We start from the raw sequence: 22,060 nt of genomic DNA on the forward strand, positions 1-22,060 counted from the left end.
ATAACCCACAAGTGTAGTTGAAAAACTGAGAAAGAACTTTACAGACCCACACTAATTCACCCTGAGTCCGGAGCCACCTCTCAAGACTGCCTGCCTCCAGGAAGCCGCCCACTGCCGGGCCCCATGTGTACCTTTGGCCTCCTGCGCCTCGCGGAGGAGCGCCGTCACCTCTTTCTCTGCTTCCTTCAGTCGGTCCTCAAAGGCTTTGTCCGTCACCACCTCGCCCCCAGCTCCGAGGTTCGCCACCAGATCCTCTAACTCCTGCAGTTTCACCCGATGCTCCGCAACCTACACACAACAAAGGGAGGAAAGGAAAAGGTGGGCCACACAAGGATTCCCGAAGAACTCAGTGGTACTTCCTGCAGGCACGGCGCTCAGAGGCGCTGGGTAACACGCAGGTCTGGACACTCCACGCACGTCTACATGTACACAGACACACATGTCTGCATGCACACAGACAGCATGGGGAGTGTGTCTTGACTTCTCTGGCTTCGGAAGAAAAAAATGTGGAGCCCATCCCACTGACTTCATTTTTATTTCTACTTTTTAATTTAATTCTTTTTTTTTTATAAAGAGACTTTATTTATTTATTTTTTTAGAGAGGGAAGGGAGGGAGAAAGAGAGAGAGAGAAACATCAATATGCGGTTGCTGGGGGCCATGGCCTGCAACTCAGGCATGTGCTCTGACTGGGAATCGAACCTGCGACACTTTGGTTTGCAGCCCAAGCTCAATCCACTGAGCTATGCCAGCCAGGGCTTAGTTTTATTTTTCAATTAGGATTTACATTCGATGTTATTTTGTATGCATTTCGGGTGTACGGCCGAGTGGTTAGACAGTCGTGTGCTTTACAAAGTAGTCCCCCCGGTATTTCTGTACCCACCAGGCGCCGTGCATAGTTATTACCATATTGACTATATTCCCTGGGCTCTACCTACACTTCATTCCTCTGACTTTAAACCCTACATGCTGATGACTCTCCAGTTCCGACCTCCCCCTCGCATTTTAGATTACCATCCTGATATCCCCACCCGGCTCTCTGACGGGCGCCTCAACACGCATCTGTGAGAACAGGGACTGGGTCTCCCGTGTCCACCATGATTTCTCCAGAGCCTGGGGTGCAGGGAGGGGCCACTGGATGTCTGCGCTACAAATGAATGAATGTCCGCTCTGCTGACAGCTCACCTTGTCCTTTACCAGCCGGTAACACGCTGGACACTCCTGGCAGCCAGGCCAAGACCGGTTGTAGAAATAGTTCTCCTCACACTGGTCACAGCGACTTCCCACAAAGCCCTCTCGGCATTCACAGCGGCCGTTGTCTTTGCACTGGAGTGACAGGGAGCCCTCGGGGTGACAGTCACAGGCTGCAGGAGGAAGGGAAAAGATGACATAATTTGGAAAAGAAGGAAGAGCACATTTTCTTCTAACTCAGGCCAACAGTAAGCTTCATTGGATGATCTTTATAAGCAGACTTAAAAAAAAAGGCTGATTTATAAGAATTTTAGTGGTTAGGTCTGTTTAGCTAAGAATACAGAAATTTTGCCAGCAAAAGTAAATTTTACAGTAAAATGTGCATCCTTTTGAGGGGGTTACATTTCATGTTACTAGTAATTATACATATTAGTCTATTAAACAAGTCAGTGCCCTTTGGTGCCCTCAAGAATTCACCTCTCTGCTGTTTATTTCTCTTACTAAGGAACTAGAAAACCCAAACGCTAATGCTTATTTTATATTACTTTATAGTCTGTTTCCCCACTTTGTCTCTGAACTGAGTCAACGACTTATGCTATGTTCCAAGGGAGAAGTGCAGGAATTCAGAAAGCAAAACCCCGAGCTGTTCTGAGGCCTAATTCCAGGCAAGTGTCTGGGCCAAGGAGAAGCAGCTGTTGACACGCAGCCGCACCGAAAGTGCCCCAAGGGCGGGAAGCAACCAGCAACTGCAGCCAGCAGGTCAACAAACATGTTCTGAGCAGAATCTCTCCTTCTTTCACTGTGTGCACTAGGAACGTGATCAATAAAAAGTTTTACTAAGCACAGCAGAAAAGTTAGGTAATCAAAGGGAAACTTTTCTTTGGGAAAATAAAGACTGACAGAAGGAAGAACCAGAAACACTATAAAAGAAGACATAAATAAGGAGGTTGCGAAGAAACTGGGGAAGCTGTCAACTCCCAGAATTCTAGAGAAGGGTAATATTCATCGAGTCAAGCATTGACAACGATTTAAGGCCAGCCCGGTGGCAAGGCTGTGGACTGAGGCCGTCCCCGTCCGTTCTGGACCTCTCTGTGGCTCCTCGGGGAATCGGGGGAGACAGGGGTTCTGTACCAGCAACGGCCCTTACGTTTGCAGCCCTCGGGGCCGAACCCGAAGTGGTTGACCTCGCAGCGCTCGCAGTGCTGGCCGGTGATGCCGGGCTGGCACTCACACTGGCCAGTGCGGATGTCACACTGTCCGTTGGTGGAACCCAGAGCATGGCAGTCACACCTGGAATGAACATGACAGGGAAGAAAAACAGACTTCAAGCAAACTTTCCCCCGCCTCCCAGCACAGGACCGATTTAATTTGTAATAGAAAACAACATTAAGGGCTACTGGGCCCCTGAGGTTCGAGTAATCTTCAGGAGTTCTACTTGCAACCTCTTTCTCTAACTTGACACACAGACACTTTTTACAGTGTTTCAACAGCAGTGTTTGTGTAACCCGCTGCCTGTGGCTCTCCATGCTGGCACTGCAGAGGCACCGGCCAGGCACTCTGAAAACAAGAATTCCCCACCTGCCACTCTGGAAGGTCTCAGTCTAAACATCCATGAAAGGATCTTGTAATTTGTGTATTTTTTTATTTATTTTTTTTATTTTTTAGAGAAAGGGAGGGAGAAAGAGATGGAGAGAAACACCAATGCGTGGTTGCCTCTCATGCGCCCCCAACTGGGGACCTGGCCTGCAACACAGGCGTGTGCCCTGACTGGGAATCGAACCAGCAACCCCTTGGTTCACAGGCCAGCGCTCAATCCACTGAGCCACACCAGCCAGAGCTGTGTATTTTTTTTAAATGTTGCTCAGGTGATGCTGACACAGCCAGGGCTGCTGCATTCCACTCTTTCCTCCCATTAGCTTAATCCCAACTGCCAGGCATGGCCTCCCCAGGTGCCTAGCCTCCCCAAGGCGCTCAAGTAATTTCGGAACAAAGTGAAGCTGATGGTAACTCATAAAAACGCATCTCTCACAGTAAAGCAAGCAAAGACTGGTCTACCCAAGGCCCCCAACGTCTCACCTCTCACAGCCTTTCCCGCTGTGCAGGTGGTAGAACCCGGGGTCGCACGCTCCGCAGTCCCGGCCGGTGACGTGAGGCAGGCACTCACACTGCCCGGTCACAGGGCTGCAGGAGCCCTGCTGCCGCGTGGTCCCGTAGGGGTTGCAGTTGCAGGCTAAGGCGGGGAGACAGAGACAGTGAAAGAGGCGAATCACCTGGGAGAAATACTAAAATGCAAACAATTCAAATAGGCTCTTTGGACTCGTGTTGTCCAATACAGTAGCCATCGGTTGCCTGTCGCTCCTGAGCCCGCGAAACGCAGCTGCTCTGAACGGAGGTGTGCTGGGGAGGTGGAACACACGCTGGGTCTTGAAGACCTGGTGCGGGGGGACGGGGGGAATACACCTCAATAACGTATTCCTGGCTACTTGTTGAAATGACAATATGTTAGCGTAGTAGGTGAGATAAAATAGATTATTAAAATTAATTTCACCTGGTTCTCTTCATTTCAAAGTCTCTGCTAGAAAAATTAAAGTGACGTGAGTGGTGTGCATCTATTTCACTGGGCAGTGTTGTTACAGACCAAACGACTAAGTATTTAAAGGGACCACACGACGTGTTCTCAGAGAGAGAGAGAGAGAGAGACGGAGAGAGAGACAGAGAGAGAGAGACGGAGAGAGAGAACGGCTGTGACAGAGCCCGGCAGGCGGCCAGCAGATCACCTTTGCACTTGTCTGCCGGGTTGGGAGCCCGCGGATTCCCGAAGAAGCCGTCCTTGCAGCGGTCGCAGTAGAAGCCGGCCGTGTTGTAGATGCACTTCAGGCACTCTCCCGTCAGGCGGTTGCAGTTCCCGACCGCGTTGGGGTCGATGTTGTCGTTGCACTGGCACAGGCGGCAGAGCCTCACGGGGCCCTGTGTCCCCAGCGGGTCTCCGAAGTAGCCGTCGTCGCAGAGCTCGCACCTCTTACCTGGGAACGGGACAACCCGACGTTGGGAAAGAGAGGCCCTGGGTGCTTCTGGCGCTGCTGGTTCTGGGGAGTCTGCTCACAAGCGACCACTGGTCACAGGCAGTCCAGTGTGGCCACTGGCTGGGAAGCCATGTGGCGCAGCGCACCGGGCACCAGCCCAGGGGAGCAGAGGGCCCAGGCCGCAGTCTCGGCACTGTGCCAAACCAGCGGAGTGACCTGGGGCATGTCTCCGCTTCCTTATGGGAAAGTGGCACCTGGTTGGCCCACTTTACACCAACTGTTGTGAGGATCACCTGAAGTCAAACACACGCTGGAAGTGCCGTGTGAGTGAGCCGGGCTCAGGGTCATTAACCTCTCCGGTCCCAAGGGACGGCACGTTCACACAGGTTCGTTTTTGTTAATATTAAGAAAGATGGAAAGTGACTCCTGGTACCACGGCTGTCTCACACGGCAGGGTGCAGAGGATCGTTCTTTTAAAAAACAAAGGGCTTATGCTACTCTTGTTAAGCAGCATCAGCTAGCACAGACTCTGGGCATTCCAGAAGGGAACTGGACACGGTCATTTACCACCCACTCTGTCACACCTAAGGGGACAGAGAGGGAGGTTAAGGAACTTGCCCACAACCAAAAGGCGGACAGACAGGGAGGGAGACAGGGACAGAGTCCAGGACCCTTCCCATCGCACTAAGCCCAGTACTCGGTGAAGCAGGGAGACGGTGGAGCGCTGCGGACCAGGCGGGTGGTAGCGGGTGGCAGCGGAAGGAGTGAAAAGTGGTCAGACTTGAGGTAGCACCAGTCACAGTGGCTGGCTGACTGCTTCTGGGAAATGAAAGAAGAACAAGGCGATGCCTAGGGTTTGAGCCTGAGCAACCAGGTGGGAGCGAGTGTTTTTCCTGAGATGCACGAGACTGGGGATGGAACAGCGCTGAGAGAAGAAAAAGAGCACATCCAAGATTTAAGCTTGGATTTGCTGAAATTTGAGATTCCTCTACCACCTACATCAAGATTGTGGCAGAAAAGAATTGGCACATTCAAATTAGCAAGACCTAAGGAACTTGAGGAGCATTTAGTAGAGATACCGTCTGCAGAAGTGTGTGCAGAGCGCAGGAGACCACAGAAGGGTGTAGCATTTGCGACAGTAGCCACAGGGTCTGTGGGCTCTGTAATCGGGGCCACAGGGGCTGGGTGGAGGGCGCCACTCCCGGCACCTAACAGTGTCTAACTTGACTGGAAAGAACCGCTTGGAGAAGGCCATCTGCCAGGAGCCGAGAGCCTGGGTTAAGGACACCAAACCGCGAGGATCCTACAGAGAGGGACCCTCGGGATGAACTCTCTGCCCTCGCCAGGGAGGCTGCCGGCTGATGCGGTGTGTGCAGGTCTCATCAGGCTGGACACAGATGGAGAATGGACAAGGAGGGGCGTGCAGAAGGCTTCCAGCCCACCACCCACGTGGAGCTGGCAAGTGGGCAGCCGGCGCTCGGGAGCGGGAGGTCAGGGCGGAGGGACAGGTTTGGCAGCTGCAGCACAGAGAGGCTCTGAGGCCTGGGGATGGGGTCTGCTCAGCTGCGGGGAAGCATCATCAAGATGACATGAAAGCCCTGGGCTGAGAATCAGATGTGACAGAAGGAGAGCCGAGAGGAGAGAGGTAGGAGGAAACCCAGGGGAGGGAAGTGTCAAAAAAAGGCAAGAGGAGGAAAGGTGTGGAGCAAGGCAAGCCGTCCACAGTGTCCAGTGCTGCGGAGACCGGGTCAGACAAGCACTGGCACTGACCGCTGCAGTCGGCCAGCGGCGACCAGAAAACATGGCTGGGGCGGCGCGGGGGTGGCGGCGTGGAAATAAGATGCCAAGAGGGGAGAGGAAGCTGGGGGCCTGCTCATCTCTACTGTCAACAGTTACCAGACCCCCACCCGAGACCCCTGTCCAGATCAGCGTGAAGACAGCATTTCAGTTCTGCTTTTCATCAGATAATTCAGCTATTCTAGACAGGATCCACACTTAAAATGTCCCACACTTAAACCTGTTCTGAATAACACTTAATTTAAAAAATCTGGTCGAAAACCTACAACACAGCTACATGGTAGCGCGTGAAAAGCGCTCGCTCCAAAACGCCCCCTGGCAGCTACAGCTGGTTCACCCTCTCGCCTTCCCATCTGGGGTGCGGGTTTGGGTCCCGGCTGTACGACTCGAATGACCTTGCACAGGTTATATGCCTCTGGGCCTTGGTTTTCCGTGCCCTCTCACCCCTCGGTGGGAGGGGTGTGCGTCTTCCTGCCCCTTCTGCACGCTGCGTGCCTCCCTCCATCTGAACTCACCGCACTGTACTCAGTGATCCCTGCTTCCCTCCGCACTCTCGCAGCCCCTGAGGAGTCGGGACCATCCCTTCCTCGTTTCTATATTCCCAACACCATGCGCTCAAAAACCAGTTGAAGAAAAATTGTTGTCATTCATTTACCTCAAAGGTTTTAAAGATTAAATGTCAATGCAAACAATGTTTTAAGATCCCAGTGATTATCAAGTTGTTTACATTCTTTAAGTCTTCTAAATGAAGAAATCTTACCTTGTCTCTGCAATCTCTATTCATTTAGTCAATAAATATTTGTATTCATTGGACAAACACGTACGCGGAACACTATTCTGAGTGTTAGGGAATCACAAGTGTGTAAAACAGTTAAAGGTCTCTGCTCTCAGGGAGCATAAGTGGGGAGTGGAAGAGAAGAAGGGGCAGACAGACAATAAGCAAATAAATATAAAAATACCAAATGGTTAAAGATTGCTATGAAAAATATAAAGCACGGTAGGGGAATAATGAGAGTATTTTTTGCAGTATGCTGTTTTTATGGACATTTACTCCCTAACAGCCTCAAGAACTGCTATCGGTCATTCCCTTCAAGCCAGGAGGTAACTAATAAAACAAAGACATTTCACAGGCTTTGTGTGAGAAACATCTGATTAGTGACCAGTGGGTTGACAACATTTCCCACGGTCTCCTACATTATACTCCATCTCTCCAGTAAGCATCCCAAACAGTCTCGATTCACCACTGGTATTACTTTGTACAGACGTGAGAATGACCCCACTATGCTTAACCGTTTCATTCTGCAACTGCCATCTGTCGAGCGAAATAACAACGTGAGTGAGGGGATCTACCATCCAACGTGGTACGAAGCCCTTCGAAGAGGAGCTGCTGCCAGCGGGTGCTCGCCAGCTGCCGTGGCAGCCATTTAGAGGGCCCCAAGAACGTGGGGTGGGCGCGCAGGGGGCGTCCAGGGGAAAGCCTTCCTGGGAGAGTGATGTCTCAAACCAGCCCCACAGAAGCAGCAGGAGTTGGCCGAGGAAAGGGAGGCTGGGATGGAGAGAGGGGGGCAGGCGCTCTGAAGGAGAACAGCACACAGCAGGCCACAGGGTCCAGCCGTCTGCGGGAGGACGGGAAGCCCCGGACAGCTGGAGCTGCACACGTGAGCGGGTGGTGGGGAATGAGGCCGGAGAAGTCTGTCTGTACAAGACTCTGTCGGGGCCCCATTTAAAACAAAAAAAGGGCCGGAAAGAGTAAAAAAATATGCAATTCTAGACGAATGTCCTCCCCTTACTTTCTCAATGATCTTAAGCAAATGGTCGAGTCTCTGTGTTGCAGGGGCCCCGTGCTCGGGAGGGGTCGGTGTGAGGATGATGGCGTGTTTGGATGCTGCCCAGTGAACAGAGAATGTTTTGATGGAACACAAGAGACACAGATTACTCGCTCAGTGTTTTGTTTTGTTTTGTTTTGTTTTCACTGATTTTTATGCTCTGTAGCAACATCTCTGGAACAAAAGGTTTGTGACGGAGTCAAAGGCTGTATCAGAAGTGTGGCCAGAAGCCACCCAGCAGTAGAGGCTGGAGCGACGGAAGAAGTGAAACGGCACCAGCGAGCCTCCCTCTCCCTCTCCCAGGTCAGCCCGCCCGGGGGCGCAGGCGGGAGTAGCTGGGGAAGATCGAGTTCTGCGTTCTTATCAAGAAGAAAGAAACCCAGAGAATGAAAACACTGGCCTATCCAAAGCTACAAAAAAAAAAAAAAAAAAAAAAGAACACATTTTCCCAACTATATGTGACAGGCTCTGATACGCTGGAAGAACTATTTTGAGAAAGAATGCAAACAGATGTTTTCATTACCACCTTACATCAGGACACCCAGGATGACAGCCCCACGAAACTAAAAGCCACGTTTGGGCTCTCGTCTCATGAGGGGGCGCACACTGCCTTGACCCAGGGGTGATGCCTGGGCTGAAATGCTCGCTGCTCCCACAACGGGCCTGCTGGCTTGGCCACGTAACTTCAGGTCTCTGGGCCTCAGTGTTCTCAGGTGGAAAGTGGGGGTGGGAGCAGAACCCACCCCACAGGGTCGTGAGGATTCAGGAAGCAGGAAGTACCTGGCCCTAAATATGTTAGCTGTTAACAGTACCTGATAGGCATTTAGCAAATCTATAATAAATCTGTGTTCTGTAATACTTGGCCTACTACTAGGAAAATCACAATCATTAAGCCAAACAAACAAAAATGCAGATACCCCAAAGTCCTTCTCCCCAAGGTGTTTTTAGGGAATGGAACCCTGCAGGCCGATGGCAGGAGCAGACTCACCGGTGGTGCCCGTGGGGCAGTTGGTGCACACCACCTCCTGAGTCTTAGGGACCACAGCACAGCTGGAGCCCCCAGGGCACGGACAGGGCTGGCAGTCGGCGGAGGTGCCTGTGGTTGAGTCTCCGTAGTACCCGTCGCTGCACTTTTCACAGTGGGGGCCGGCTGTGTTGTCTCTGCAGTGACAAACCCCTGTGTGGACAGCGGGCGTGAGACAATGGGCCAGTAAGGCAATGAGCATTCCCCACCCTCCTGCTAATGAGCGCTCGGGCCTAGCAGCCCTCGGAGAGCATCCGCTTACCGGTCTCAGGGTCGCAGGTCTTGCTGTGCCCGTTGCAGGTGCAAAGCACACACGGGCTGTATGGCCCGAGGCTCGGAGTTTCTCTTCTGTAGCCCGGGAGGCATGACTCACAAAACTGCCCTCCGTACCCCACAGGACAGGTGCAGGTCTCCACCCAGGTGGCGGGGACCCCAGGTCCGGGGCGAGCACTTGCCAGGGTGACATCGTCCAAATACCCAGCACCTGCGTGTCGGGTGGGAAAGAGAATCCCTGAACTGGCTTGTTTTCCAAAGGCTCATGAAAAGTTAGTGCCATTAAAGAGCAACCAGACCCAAAATTCCAGAGACAATCAGCCTTTAGTACGTGCATTTACTGGAGAAGATAAGCAGAAAATACCATTTAGAACAATCACGCGGTAGATGGTGCTGTATCTGGAATAACAGTATAGCAAACTTAGGTTTCCACACACACACACTCCCCCAAGGTTGGTGGATTTTGCCCTTCTCCCAATCACCAATATTAACCATGAAAAGCATCAACTGGACCATAATCTGGGGCAAGAGGAGATACACAAGCAAGAACACAGAGGACAAGAAGCGTTTAGGTCTGTAGTCACGAAGTTGTGTTTTTGTTCTTTTGTGACAGAAGCCGACACTGACTGTCGAGTTCAAGGACAAGAAAGCAGGCAAAGCACCTGTCAACAAGTACCACTCAATTATATTTTTTCACCCTGCATTAAACAGCAAAAACAAGCAAACAAGTTCTAATACTCAGGGCTACTTCAGAGAGTATGCAATTCTTCCAAAGCAATTACGGTCGTCGTGTATCACAATGCTTTCCCATCTCCAGAAAAAAATAAAAACAGAAGCAGCCTCATGCTGCCTTAGACCAACGGTCCCACCAACCCCACAGCGGGAGCGCACCACGGAGGAGGCCGGCCTGGACCACGTCATCGCACTTCCCTCTCATTTCCGTCCCATGCCTGTCTCTGGCGGCCCATCTTTCAGGTGTACTTCCCTGTGTTATCCCGTACCATTTGCTGCTTACATAACTCTTAGAACTCGATAACCTGAGGCTGAAAGACATCTCTCCTATTACTGCCTTGAACTCATGTAACTTTTAATATGTTCATGGTTTTTTCCAACAATTAGATCATGAGATACACTTCCATCGGCTGATGTTCTTCCAATGCTGCACATATTTAAGTGCCCCCATCCTAAAAGCATTCCTCTTTCCATCTTGTCCCTAAGTAATCCATCTCCTTCCTACCCTTGTAGCCAAACTTCTTAAAGGAATAGTCTTTACTTCTTGACCTTCAAATCACTTATCGAAGCACTGCAGTTTCAATGCTTCTTAAACAAACAAAAAACCCTAACCAGCGGCTCCTTGGTCACCCAGTCCAAAACCCAATGGGGTTATCTCCTTAAACTTGTTAATTGTTTCTCCTCCTCAAAATTCTTTTTCTCTCTTGAGGCTCAGGGCACGGTCCTTAAATAACTGTTTCCAGAATTGCATGTTCTCTTCTCTCTTCCAAGTTTCCAAGTTTAAAAACTACTGCCCATATACTGACAATCTTTTCATTCTAGATCTCCAGTCCTAAGCCCCAGATCCGTATTTCCAACTACTGTGCTTATGAGACATTTTCATCTGGGGGGTCATGTAGGCATCTTAAAAATCGGTGCATCCGAGGCCTTGAGGGCAAGATGCTAAGTGAAATAAGTCAGACAGAGCAAGCAGAAACCGTAAGATCTCACTTATACATGGAGTCTTTAAAAAGAAGAAAAAAACATAAAAACACTTAAGTCATAGCTACAGAGAACAGAGATTGGTGGTTTACAAACTTCCAGATATAAAATAAATCCGTCGTGGGCATATGGGGCACAACGCGGCAACTACGGTCAATACCGCGTATTTGGAAGCTGCTGAGAGAGTAACTGTTGAAAGTTCTCATCACGAGGGGAAAATTCTGTAACTGTATGGTGATGGAGTTTAGCTATACTTACTGCGGCCGTTATTTCAAAATATATACAAATATCGAATCATTATGTCGTACACCTGAAACTCATATAATGTTTTTTGTCAATTACACCTTGATTAAAAAGGAACCAACGCATCCAGCCGCTGAGGCCACTCCCAATGCCCTGTGACCCCACTTCCCCAGTCCTGCCCTTCTTCATTACAATCAAAAATTTACAGGAAAAAAGTGTTAAAGGCATACTTAAAACAGCTTTGTTTACCTAAAATTATAATAAATGTTTATCCAGTAATTTATTATTTTTCATAATTTAGCTGGTGATGAAGAGGCTTGATAATTACAGAGCAATAAATAAAAATAAATAAAGGTGAAGACAATGAGAGTCGGTAAAATTATATTCAGAAATTTTAGAACAATCTATTCACATATAATATAATCAATTGCAATATCCTTATCCATTATAAAATAATAGTATTTCCTAATCTTAACAAGTTTTCTCCAGGTTCTTAGAAGTTGTTAAAAAAATACATTTTTTATACATAATTCATGTACAAGGAGGTGGTTTATACCACTCTTCAGGATCAGTATTATAGTAGTAGGACTTTAGAGATTCCCTTTTGCGTATTATGACTCCTTCTACCCAATCATCTTGTGAAACTGCTCTCCTCAGTCATGTCATGACTTACTTCTTTCACTGTACGTCCCACGGATCTTGATGGAGGTCAAGTTGTTAAGGAGCTTCTGAAATTCGAAAGGAGTAAGAGTAGGCCTCCAAGGGTAATCTGCAGCTTCGTGGAGCCTGGAAAGAAAGAGGAGGCCACATTAACTTCTGTAAGGACAACTCTGGGGTCCGAGAAAGCACTTCTTATTCATTTAGGCCACCAACCACGCAATGCTCCCACAATCTGGGCGAGTCAGACACCAGTCTACCAGTTTGACGGTGCAGTCGGCAGGGGTACAGGTGAGCAAGGGGAAGGCTCCCTTTTCCAAAGACCCCCTCAGAACCCTGAAGTTCTTCTTCAACATTCACCTTGAGGCCTGATAAGCTCAGATAAAGAAACCACTGCTATAATTCTGGCCAAGTCAGACTGTACGGTGACGAGGTCTTACCGGAAGACGTATTTCACAGTGGTCTCGCTGGGGTAGGAGTTGCCCTGCGCGATCAAGGGCACGGACACTCTCAGGCCAGCCCCCTCGAGCACCAGGTCTTCCGCAGAGAGGCGAGTGTCTCGCCTGTCCACTCGAAAGGAGAAGGAGAGGTTCTGCCCGTAACTGAACACCTGCTTGCCCAAGAACTTGGCTGGAACGCAGACACACGGGCAGGAATGTGAGAATGAGACTCCAGAGGAGCGCACCCCCGCCACCCTGCTTGCCAGCCTCACTTACCAGGAGCGATGAAGTACCTAGGGAAGTAGCTGTCTGAGATGACGGCGATGTCTTGCCTCTCGGAGGACCAGTCCAGGGACGCTTCAGAGCCGTCCCTTTCCTGTACACGCCACCCGTCCTCATCTGCAAGCAGAGGAAGGAAACATAAGCACCGTTACAGGGGAAACACCCTGGATGCGCCTCCTCTGTGCTCCGCAAAAATACAGAGAGAGTACAGAGCAGGACATCAATGAGAGCTCCTGAATAAATGAATCCTGCAATAGCACCTATACACACTATACCTTCCAGTCTACCTTTTGCTTTACTTCAGGTAACATTTAACTATGGTGAATTAAAAACCATATGTACGTCTTCATAAAGTACAGCATAGGTCATATGGTCAATAATACTATAATACTGTAGTAACTACATGCGGTGACAGAGGGGCACCAGATTTATTGAGGTCCAACCACTGTGCTGCACACCTGAAATGAGTATGATATTGTCTGCCAACTGTAGTTGAAACATTAAGAAGTTAAAAAATAATTACTAACCACAAAAAGAATTACGTAGGATGATAAAAACAAGCCAAAAAAACAAAGAAGCAAAAAAGCCAAATAAGAAAAATCATGCTCATTAGAAAACATGAAGTGTTGCCACCCTCAGAAAATCCTCGAAGAGTTACTGACTTTTTTCTTGAATACCCTAAGTCTAGTCACACACGTCTAGGGGACGCAAGGTCTCCATTACCAATCTGAAAGGTGGAGCTTATGGAGTGGACACTGTAGCCGACGGCGTTCGTGCAGACAGAAGAATGCCCGAAGCAAAAGCAGGGTGTGCACCCCCTGGGATTCGATGATTCCAGATTAAAAAATCCAGGTTTGCATCTGAAAAAGATTAAGACACCATCAGGAGTTATTGTTTTGGAACTTGAAACACGGTAACGGAGAAGACACAATACAGCGTGAGAAAGAAGGAGCTACCTCTCACAGTTGAAGCCTTCGACGTTGTCTTTGCACACACACCTTCCTGTTTCAATGTTGCACTCGTCCGTGCTGCCAGCAGGGTCACACGCGCACGGCCTGACGGACGGAGAATGGACGGAGCGATGCGACAAGGGACAGGGGAAAGAAACGACACTCTTACAGTCCACCTTTGGCTTTATGTGTTAAGACTTTTTTTTAAAGGAAAAATGTAACACGGCAAAACGAGTATTAATGTCATTTTTGGGTTTAGACTTGGTTTCAGTCAAGGACACCCATCACATTTAGACAGTAAAACTCTGCTTCATCTCTGTACAAACAACCCGGGATCATCGTTACGGCCAGGAGCCCTGAATCTTACTGACAATTACTTCGGGAACAAACGTTCATATTGCTGCAGGTATACTCCACGAGACCTATCATGACGAACGGAACCACCTTTAGAGTCTGCCCCCTTGTTTTGGTTTTGACAGAGTCTCACCTGCATCCTGCCTCAGTGAGAGAATGGAATCCAGGCTGGCAGCGGTCACACTTGTCGCCCATCACTCCTGGCTTACAGCTGCAGCGGCCATAGCTGTCACACTGCGTGCTGAGGGAACCTGCAATTGGAAAGGCACGTCAGCCACCAGGTGGGTAAGCAGCATTACCTTGCCCAAGAAAGGCAATCGGTAACTAAAGACAATGCCGGAAAACCAACGTATAATCTCCAGAACAAAGATCCAATTTTAAATCAGAATTGTCTCCAAATCAGACCTTCTGAAGCCACCCCATTCTACCTTCCCAGACGCACGCCCTGCTGACTGACCCTCAGAAGGCTAACAGGTCACTCCGCATCCAGTGGAAAACTAGACACACAAGGCCTGTCCCTCCTCTGGGAGAAAGCACGGGCTCTTTGAGGGTCATGCCCAGAGTTTAAGTTTGTACCGGCATGAACAACAGATACAAAGGTCAAACTCCGGAGAGAATAGAATGGACTAAGAGCACATGACAGCTAGGAATATACACTAACCTAAAAAAGTTCAGCGCACTAAGGATTTCAGACTAAACAAAGTCATTAACAAGGAAGAACTCACGAAGCAGCTAACATTTTACAGTCAAGTTCAAATAGTTCTCTAGGATCTGGCTGCTAATTATTTCCAAACTGCTACTCAGGCTAACCCCAGTTTTATACACACCAGAAAATCATCTGCAAGTGCTACAACATGGTTCAGGAGAGTGGAGGTGGGGGAACAGGCAGATCCTGAATCATTTACATATTACAGTAATGTCCACATTTCCACGCTGAACCTGCACAACTGCCTAGGAGGTAGCTTTATTATCTGGAGATAGTAAAGGGAATGCTTCCCCCGCGCCCAGGTCTCCCACCCCATCAGGCTGCGGCCGCCACCCGCCACTCACCGACTGGGCTGCAGTGGCACGGAGAGCAGGCGTCCGTGCTCCCAAGGCGGAAGAAGTTCTCCCGGCACCTTTCACAGTTGGGGCCATCGGTGTTATCCTGGCAGTTGGTGCAGTGGCCACCATGGCCGGTGGAACGGTAGAGTTCAGGGTCAAAGTAGCATTCCTGTGCTCGGCCATTGCAGTTACAGGCTGTCAGGCAAACACACGAGTTAAGTGAGACCCGGGTCCCTATGCAAATAGTGTAATTACAAGACTCAAAACAAAACAAAAAAACCCCAGACCATCATTTCCCACATCTCTGTGACAGGTGGTGTTAGAATAAGAAAGACCACCAGAGCCCAGAGCCCTGACTGGTGTAGCTCGGTTGGTTGGGCATCATCCCACAGAGCAAAAGGTTGCTGGTTCGATTCCTGGTCAGGGAACACGTGTGTAAGGCTGTGGGTTCAGTGCCCCGTCAGGGCACTTATGAGAAGCAACTGACTGATATTTGTCTTCCTCTCTTTCCCTCTCCCTTCCCCCCTGTCTCTATATTGGCTACCAGATGCACTGTTCATTAAAAAAAGGAAGCAAGAAAAGAAAAACAATATGTCAATAAGGGATTCATAGAGCCAGGTTATTAGCATACTAGGAAACGTTCATCCTTATCAAAAACAGCGCTATCGTAAAAGGCATCTCCCGGCTATTGTTCACACGCAAGTAAAAGCCAAGTCAAATCACCGTTTTTCTGAATCTTTATCCTTCATCCTTATCTCAACTCCGAGAACAAGGTGCCAGTGTGTAGGCAGGCTTCAATTTACCTTAACGTTTCAGGCCTCAGATGATTCAAATACAGTAAGACAGTAACTTTCAAACGAGAGATGACTTGCACCTCCAGACTGGGCTAACCCGAGACACGTGCGTTAACATCAGTGCCTGTGCAGACGTGGGCAGATTCAAGGGGGTCCAGCAGGTACGTGCACCCACGGGGGAGCCAGCCACAGTGCCGACCCAGTCGTCTGTGACGTAACTAACGGCGCCCCCTACAGGGCACGGTCGTATTTGAAGCCCAAGTAGCTGCACAGAAATTCTCTATTATATTTATATTCAGATGATGTTCTCAGAATTACTGATTCTGCCCCAAGTGCAGGTGGTATCTTGAGCACTAATTAAAAATAAAGCTTTACTTGATTTCAGAGAGATCAGGAAGTTGTTGTTTTAGAATATCTGAATATACATGTTTTCTTTTTCTTTTTTTCCATCATTTACAATCACTTCTTTTATGGTATGGCCCTTAAAATGTTGTGCAAACCCGAATCACTGGTGCCAAACTTAGAGCTGTGTTAAGTAACTTCGATAGCTCCCTTTCCCTCCTTCAGTTGCTACTTCTTTGCCCTCGATTCTCCCCAGATTCTCCTGCCATCGCCCAGCCACCCCCACCGAAAGAGTCTGGTGCTCGGAGATCACGAGCCAGAAAATGCCCGGTCCCCACTGTTCTAACCCGCAGCGACAGCCCAGGCTGCGGCTCCCTCAGCAGCAGCTGGGAGGAGAGAAGGCAGCTGTCCTTTTCTCTTCCATAGCTCGAGACCCTGGACAACACTGGAGTCCTGTCACAGCCTCCAGGAACTTCCCTCTCTGAGGGGTCCCCGTGCCGAAGGGACCGAGAGGAAAGCAGACCGACTGCACTCCTCATCCAAGTCCGTTAGCTGCCACATTCAGCTCATTTGCTAGTGGTAAGCTGGTGACAGCGCGTCTGGTGTTCCCACAACGTTCCTGGACAGCCTCTACATAGGGCCACGTCGTTAAAGAGAAAACTCTCCAAGCACATGTGTACATTTATTTAGATGGCACGTCTTAGGAATATTTCCTTCTTTCTTTTGCCAGCCTCTGCCTTGCAGCTTCCAACACTGGATATTACGGGTCAGTAAAAGAATTAAAGCAGCTCAAGCAACTGCTTAGGAATGCTGGAGGAGGCTATAACATTAATCTGCAAATCTGGGATTAGTTAAAGGAAAGAAAAGATGAATAAGAAAATCTGCTCTGGGAAGCTCATGGAAATAGTCCTAAGTCAAGATATCAATTCTTTCTCAAGGTTTCTGCCAACAACTCCTGCAAGTTTAGAGTGCCTTCTTGCTAATTCCCTTCATTCCCAAGAGAATGTGATAAGGGGTATGTGTAAGGACGTAAGAAAATTACAGCTGTTTTAAAATTTCTTAAGACCTTGGCAAGTCATAATCGCATGTTTTCATAGTTTCTTTCTCCTGAGATTCCTTTCTCTATCTGTTCGGAATAAACAAAGACACGGAAGGAATAAACAATGTGTTATCTTTTCCAGCTCACCCTTTCCTGGGAATACTAGTCTCTCCTTTTCTGCCCAAAGCCACCCACCTCTGCATGAGAGGAGTAAGAAAATTCTCCCCATCGTGCTCTTCAGTGAGATTCGGGAAAAATAATTATTTTGACAAACAAGCTTCTGAATGGTAGTCTCAGGCTAGAACTCACTGCAGCTGGCATGCGTTCATCAACGACCTTGGCTCTGGAGTCCATGCGTGAGCATTACAGGAAGACGAATATTTTTAAAAGGGCAACAAAGAAAAAAACTAGAAAAACCGTTACGTGAGAGCAGGCTGCAATGGCCCAGTATTTGGATCTAAGCGAAGTGCCAGGCCTTGCAGCTGAGCGCCCACCCTGGTGTGCGTTCAGGAAGGAAATACGCGACCAGCACAGTTTATGTTTATGGCCAACTGCCTCATCTCTGACGTGCCCCTGGCATGCACGCGGTTGACTGTCCTACGTCCTCAGATCACGGAGGAAGCATTGCCTTTCAGAGTGTTCCCTTCAAGGGGAGAGAGGTGGAAGGCACCCATCCCCTCTTCCACCCCGACCCTGGGAAGTTCGCAAGGTGACCGAGCGGACGGACGCCACGGGCACTCACGCAGGCACTCGCTGGCGCTCTCGGCGGTTGCCCGCCTCCACGGCCGGTCGTTGAAGAAAGGCAGGCACTTCTCACAGTCCACCCCGTACGTGTTGTGTTTGCAACTGCACACCAGCTTGTCAAACTCGTTCTTCACACACTCGCTGGCGTGCCCGTTACATTTGCACCTGCGGAGGGAGGGCACGCTCAGAAATAGGAAGCCGCTCCGAAGCCCCAGAAATGGACGCAGGAAAAGGATGCACCCGGGGAGCTCACAACCCCCTCTGTGTGTGCTTGAGACTCGAAACTGGGAACCGAGGAACTGAGCACGATTAAGTAAGGGCTGCCTGAGCTTCCGGGTGTGAGGACAAATTAAACAGGGAAACAAAAAAGCAGCTCTATTTAACGGGGGACAGGGCATAAACCAGACATGAGCAGACAGCCCCTAACGATGTCTGAGGACATCCGCAGAACCGCTTCCTGAGGTCAGACGTGTGTGTCAAGCAGCAGCCAAGCGTACTGGTGAAGAAGAACCTGGATGCAGAAGCCAGGCGGCCCGGTTTTCGAGCCCCGCCCTGCGACTTACCTGTAAAGTATGGATGATGATGATGATGTGTATTTCATAAGGTTACCGGAGGATCAAGAATGTGCTTTATTTATGTGCCCAGGGTTGCGTGGGCACATAACAGGTAAATAATTAGGTCAGCAATTATCTGCCACGATGATTTTAAAGTATTACGCTCTGAAGGCAGCCAAGAGCCGCTGGATTCCTCACTGCCGGGTGGATCTCTGGCAGCCTGCTAGTCCCACGGGTTGTCTGGGGCAGGGATCCCAGAAGGATCCCCTCGTTGCAGGCGAAACCGTAAACGAAGGACTCGTGCAAATCCCCATGAGTGACTAGCGTGCGCTCTGGCACGCTGGCGTTTCCCTCCCTTGCTTCCTTGAAGACGGCAGTTGGTTCCAGAGCTCCAGCTACCACTTAGAAACACACCCGGACACTTCCGAGACGTCTATAGCACGACCGGGATGAGTCACAGGTTTACATCTCCCGCTCTGCGCTTCTTCCACGCTCCTGGGCTGCTGCACGGATTTAGATGTCTGCGTCCAAACTTCACATGTTTACAGCCAAGCTCATGACCTCCCCGAATCGGCTCATCTTCTTCATCTCCTCTGGTGACAGAACCACCGTTCTCCTGCTCACTAACCCTTGCATCACCTTTGACCACATCCTGGTGATTCCTCCTTCACATACAATGCATCTAAATGTCCCTGTCCATCCTACTGTTACCGCCCTGAGGTCACCTACCTCCTCGCTCGCTCGGCATCAGAGCGAGAATGGGAATTCTCTCACACGTACTGTACTCTTACATACATGCCCGCACTAACCTTTCTAATCCTCTGTTTCGACATCACAGCCCAACTGCAAGAAACTACGTCACTTCTCACGTATTGGCAGCTTCCAATAACTCTGAGCATCAGTCCACACCAGGGAACACTGAGCACAAAAATGATGTTTCCACGCTTGAGGCCTCACAGTTTAACGCAGGAGATGCAAGTTCAAGATCTCTCCTGCTGTGGAAGGTCTCCGGCTACCAAACTCCCTCTCTGGTTCACAACTCTACAAGTTCATGTAAGGGCTCTTCCTTAAGTCATGTAGGTTCACACTCTCCCAAACTCTGAACTTTTGTTCCCGACGTGCCCACCCTCCTGTACCCGACCCAGACATCCTCCCCACTCACCCAAATCCTACCTGTCCCTCAAGACCCAGCTGACAGCCCACCTGCTCCTCTAGCCTGCCAGTGCTGTGGGGTTCTCGGGCATATGGCATCTTGTCATCTAAAACACGGGACTACACTAATGTTTGATTCTTCGCAAGTTCATGCATTGCCTGCCCAGTCATTTGTAGGATCCTGGAAGGTCAAGTTCTTCTCCATTAGGTGCATGTCAGTCTTACACTTCCTTGGCAGCTTCATAATACCTATTACAGAACTTTGTACTTAAACTGTCGATGAGAATTCACTAAGTGTGCTGATTTGAGAAAGGTTTTAGAAAACCTAATTATGTACTCTGTTTCCATGATAATGAGTTCTAACAACATCATTAATATAACTGTAAACAGTTGCTATATTTACTTCTCAACCAAAGCCCCAAACACTTTCAAAGTTGTTAACAGATCACTTACCTACCACCTACGGCAAAATCGGAGATTGCGTAATAGTAAGACTTGAGAACTTTGGGGTCGTTAAACACTTCATCTCCAAAGGTGTTCAGGCGATTGAGAGTCACCCTGATGTCAGTGGCTGTTACCCATTCCTGGGAGGAAACAAAAACAAAAACAGAAAAAACAGGTGATGGGGCTGAAGACAAGAGGCATGAATGGGACAATGTTTTCGAAACAGTTAATGTGGCATTTAACTCACGTCCTCTTCTGACATCACGTCTACTGTAATCCTCAACGGTTCCTTTAATTTCTCAGTATTTTTTTCTTTCTTGACTCTTCCTTTTTTTGATCTTTGTTGTTACCTTACCACTCCGAGCCCCCCAGGCCCCCCAAAGCAGGAATACAACCAGACTCTTCACAGGCTGTTGTGAGGCTTAAACGAAATGTACTTCTAAATGCCTGGCATACACCAGGTGCTTGATACACGTGCCCCTTCTCCCCAGCCTGTACCCACACCCCAGACCCAGTCAGAGACGCGAGCACAGAGCTCGGGTGATGCCGCACTCGTACAAGACACGCTGGTCGTTGTCTCCTCCTGCCCATTTGGTACCATCCCTCTCCCCCTCCAAACCCAATCCACTAGGACAGATCTGGGAGAGACATCACGGTGGCCCAGACCAATCGGGGTCGGTCTTGTCTTGGTCCTCCCACAACGCCACTTCTCTGTGAGGCCGTCCCTGGCCACCCTATCTAAAATCGCTAACACCCCCAAGCTCCCTATTTCCCTTCCCTATTTTATTCCTATCGTCCGCTTCTGCCACCATCACCGGCAAACTGTAAGCCCCACACAAGCAGGAAGTTTTTGTTCTGTTCACTGCGGCTTCTTTAGCCTAGGAAGTGCCCAAATAACATTTGCTGAGCAAATGAACGAATCTGAAGAAACCACAACTGAGCGACTTGTTAGATGGACCACAATGGCCAAGGGTGAGAACGGGGGCTGTAGTTTTCCCCGAGGTTTTAGGAGAGCGAAGCCCTTATAATAAACACCCATTCACTGAGCCAATGTTAGTCAGATATTTACATCTGTGGTAAGCTGTTATGATAACGATGCCAAGCAATCGTGACTGCCAGGGCCCACACCCTGTGTGGCCCCGTTCCACGCCGATGCTGGGCCTGGGCGTGTGACTGCTTTAGCTGAGGGGACATCAGCACATGTGACACCGGCAGAGGCTTGATAAGCACTTGTGCACTGGGACCTGTCCTCTTGGAATAATCCCACCGTCCCACGCAGAAGCCTGGTCCAGCCTTCTAGAGCAGGTAAGGGACAGGGATTGAGAAGCCCAGCTCCGAGCTCATCTGCCAGGGAGCGAGCCCTAGGCTGCACAGAGTGAGTGAGAAACAATAACGTGTGGCTGTTGAAGCCCTTAAGTTCGGAGTGGTGTGTGACGTACAACCACCCAAAGATACCACTTCCACTTCCAGCCCCTCCTGGGAACGGATCTGAGCATCACCTCTCAAGGCGTAACAAGCTAGCGCAGAGCTGTGGGCGTCTGCACTCTGCAGAGGCTCCACGTGTGACAGGAGGCAGGCCCCCGACTAGGAGCCACCGCTCAACCGGCGCCAAACGCCGGCAGACAGGACAACGTGGGGAGCTCAGAGAGGCTCTTCCCCACGAGGCCTCCAAGTATAATCAGAAAGGAGAAGACAGGATGACTTCACTGCACCCAAACTTGGAACTCCAACACCAACCCCGACTCATGGCCACAAGGTTAGGAACCTTTGAGCCGTCTGTGATGTAAAGAGCTAAGGGTATCTCGGCGTTTCATATTTATTGTGTCTTCTGCAGCCTTCACCTCTATCCCAGCGCTCCCGAACAAGAGCTTCTCAGGGCTGAGTCTAGGCCTTCTCTCCTGTCTTTCTCAGTGGGACCCTTCCCCAGAGCAGGCTCTGAGTAAGACTCTCTGGGTTCTGAATCCCAGCTTGGCCACTCACAGCTGCCTGGTTTGGGGCAGGTTATCTTATCCTTTCTGGGTTCTCTGACGGCTCATCTGTGACATAGAGATGATAAAAGTGTCTACCTTACAGAGATGTCGTGAGAGTTCATTGAGTTAATGTATCTAGTATATTGCCCAGACTGGTGTGGTTCAGTGCGTGGGGCTTCATCCTACATAGCAAAAGTGCATCAGTT

General features: G+C 49.6%; 1 protein-coding gene across 1 annotated transcript in view; it reads right to left on the reverse strand.

Moving 5' to 3' along the window:
* The window catches only part of LAMC1 (laminin subunit gamma 1), a 111,897-nt gene that overhangs the window by 18,054 nt on the left and 71,783 nt on the right, over positions 1–22,060 (reverse strand). Inside the window, exons 3-18 of the mRNA XM_028530657.2 lie at positions 19,894–20,024; positions 17,733–17,899; positions 14,822–15,010; positions 13,905–14,022; positions 13,424–13,522; positions 13,191–13,327; positions 12,462–12,584; positions 12,186–12,375; positions 11,762–11,874; positions 9,122–9,343; positions 8,824–9,012; positions 3,967–4,212; positions 3,266–3,419; positions 2,337–2,479; positions 1,184–1,362; positions 132–288 (exon numbers count right to left, since the gene is read on the reverse strand). Of these exons, the coding sequence (XP_028386458.1) occupies positions 132–288; positions 1,184–1,362; positions 2,337–2,479; positions 3,266–3,419; positions 3,967–4,212; positions 8,824–9,012; positions 9,122–9,343; positions 11,762–11,874; positions 12,186–12,375; positions 12,462–12,584; positions 13,191–13,327; positions 13,424–13,522; positions 13,905–14,022; positions 14,822–15,010; positions 17,733–17,899; positions 19,894–20,024 (2,557 nt within the window). The remainder of the gene's footprint in view (positions 1–131; positions 289–1,183; positions 1,363–2,336; positions 2,480–3,265; positions 3,420–3,966; positions 4,213–8,823; positions 9,013–9,121; positions 9,344–11,761; positions 11,875–12,185; positions 12,376–12,461; positions 12,585–13,190; positions 13,328–13,423; positions 13,523–13,904; positions 14,023–14,821; positions 15,011–17,732; positions 17,900–19,893; positions 20,025–22,060) is intronic.

This window comes from Phyllostomus discolor, chromosome 14 (assembly GCF_004126475.2).
Source record: "Phyllostomus discolor isolate MPI-MPIP mPhyDis1 chromosome 14, mPhyDis1.pri.v3, whole genome shotgun sequence".
In the NCBI taxonomy this organism is placed as follows: Eukaryota; Metazoa; Chordata; class Mammalia; order Chiroptera; family Phyllostomidae; genus Phyllostomus; species Phyllostomus discolor.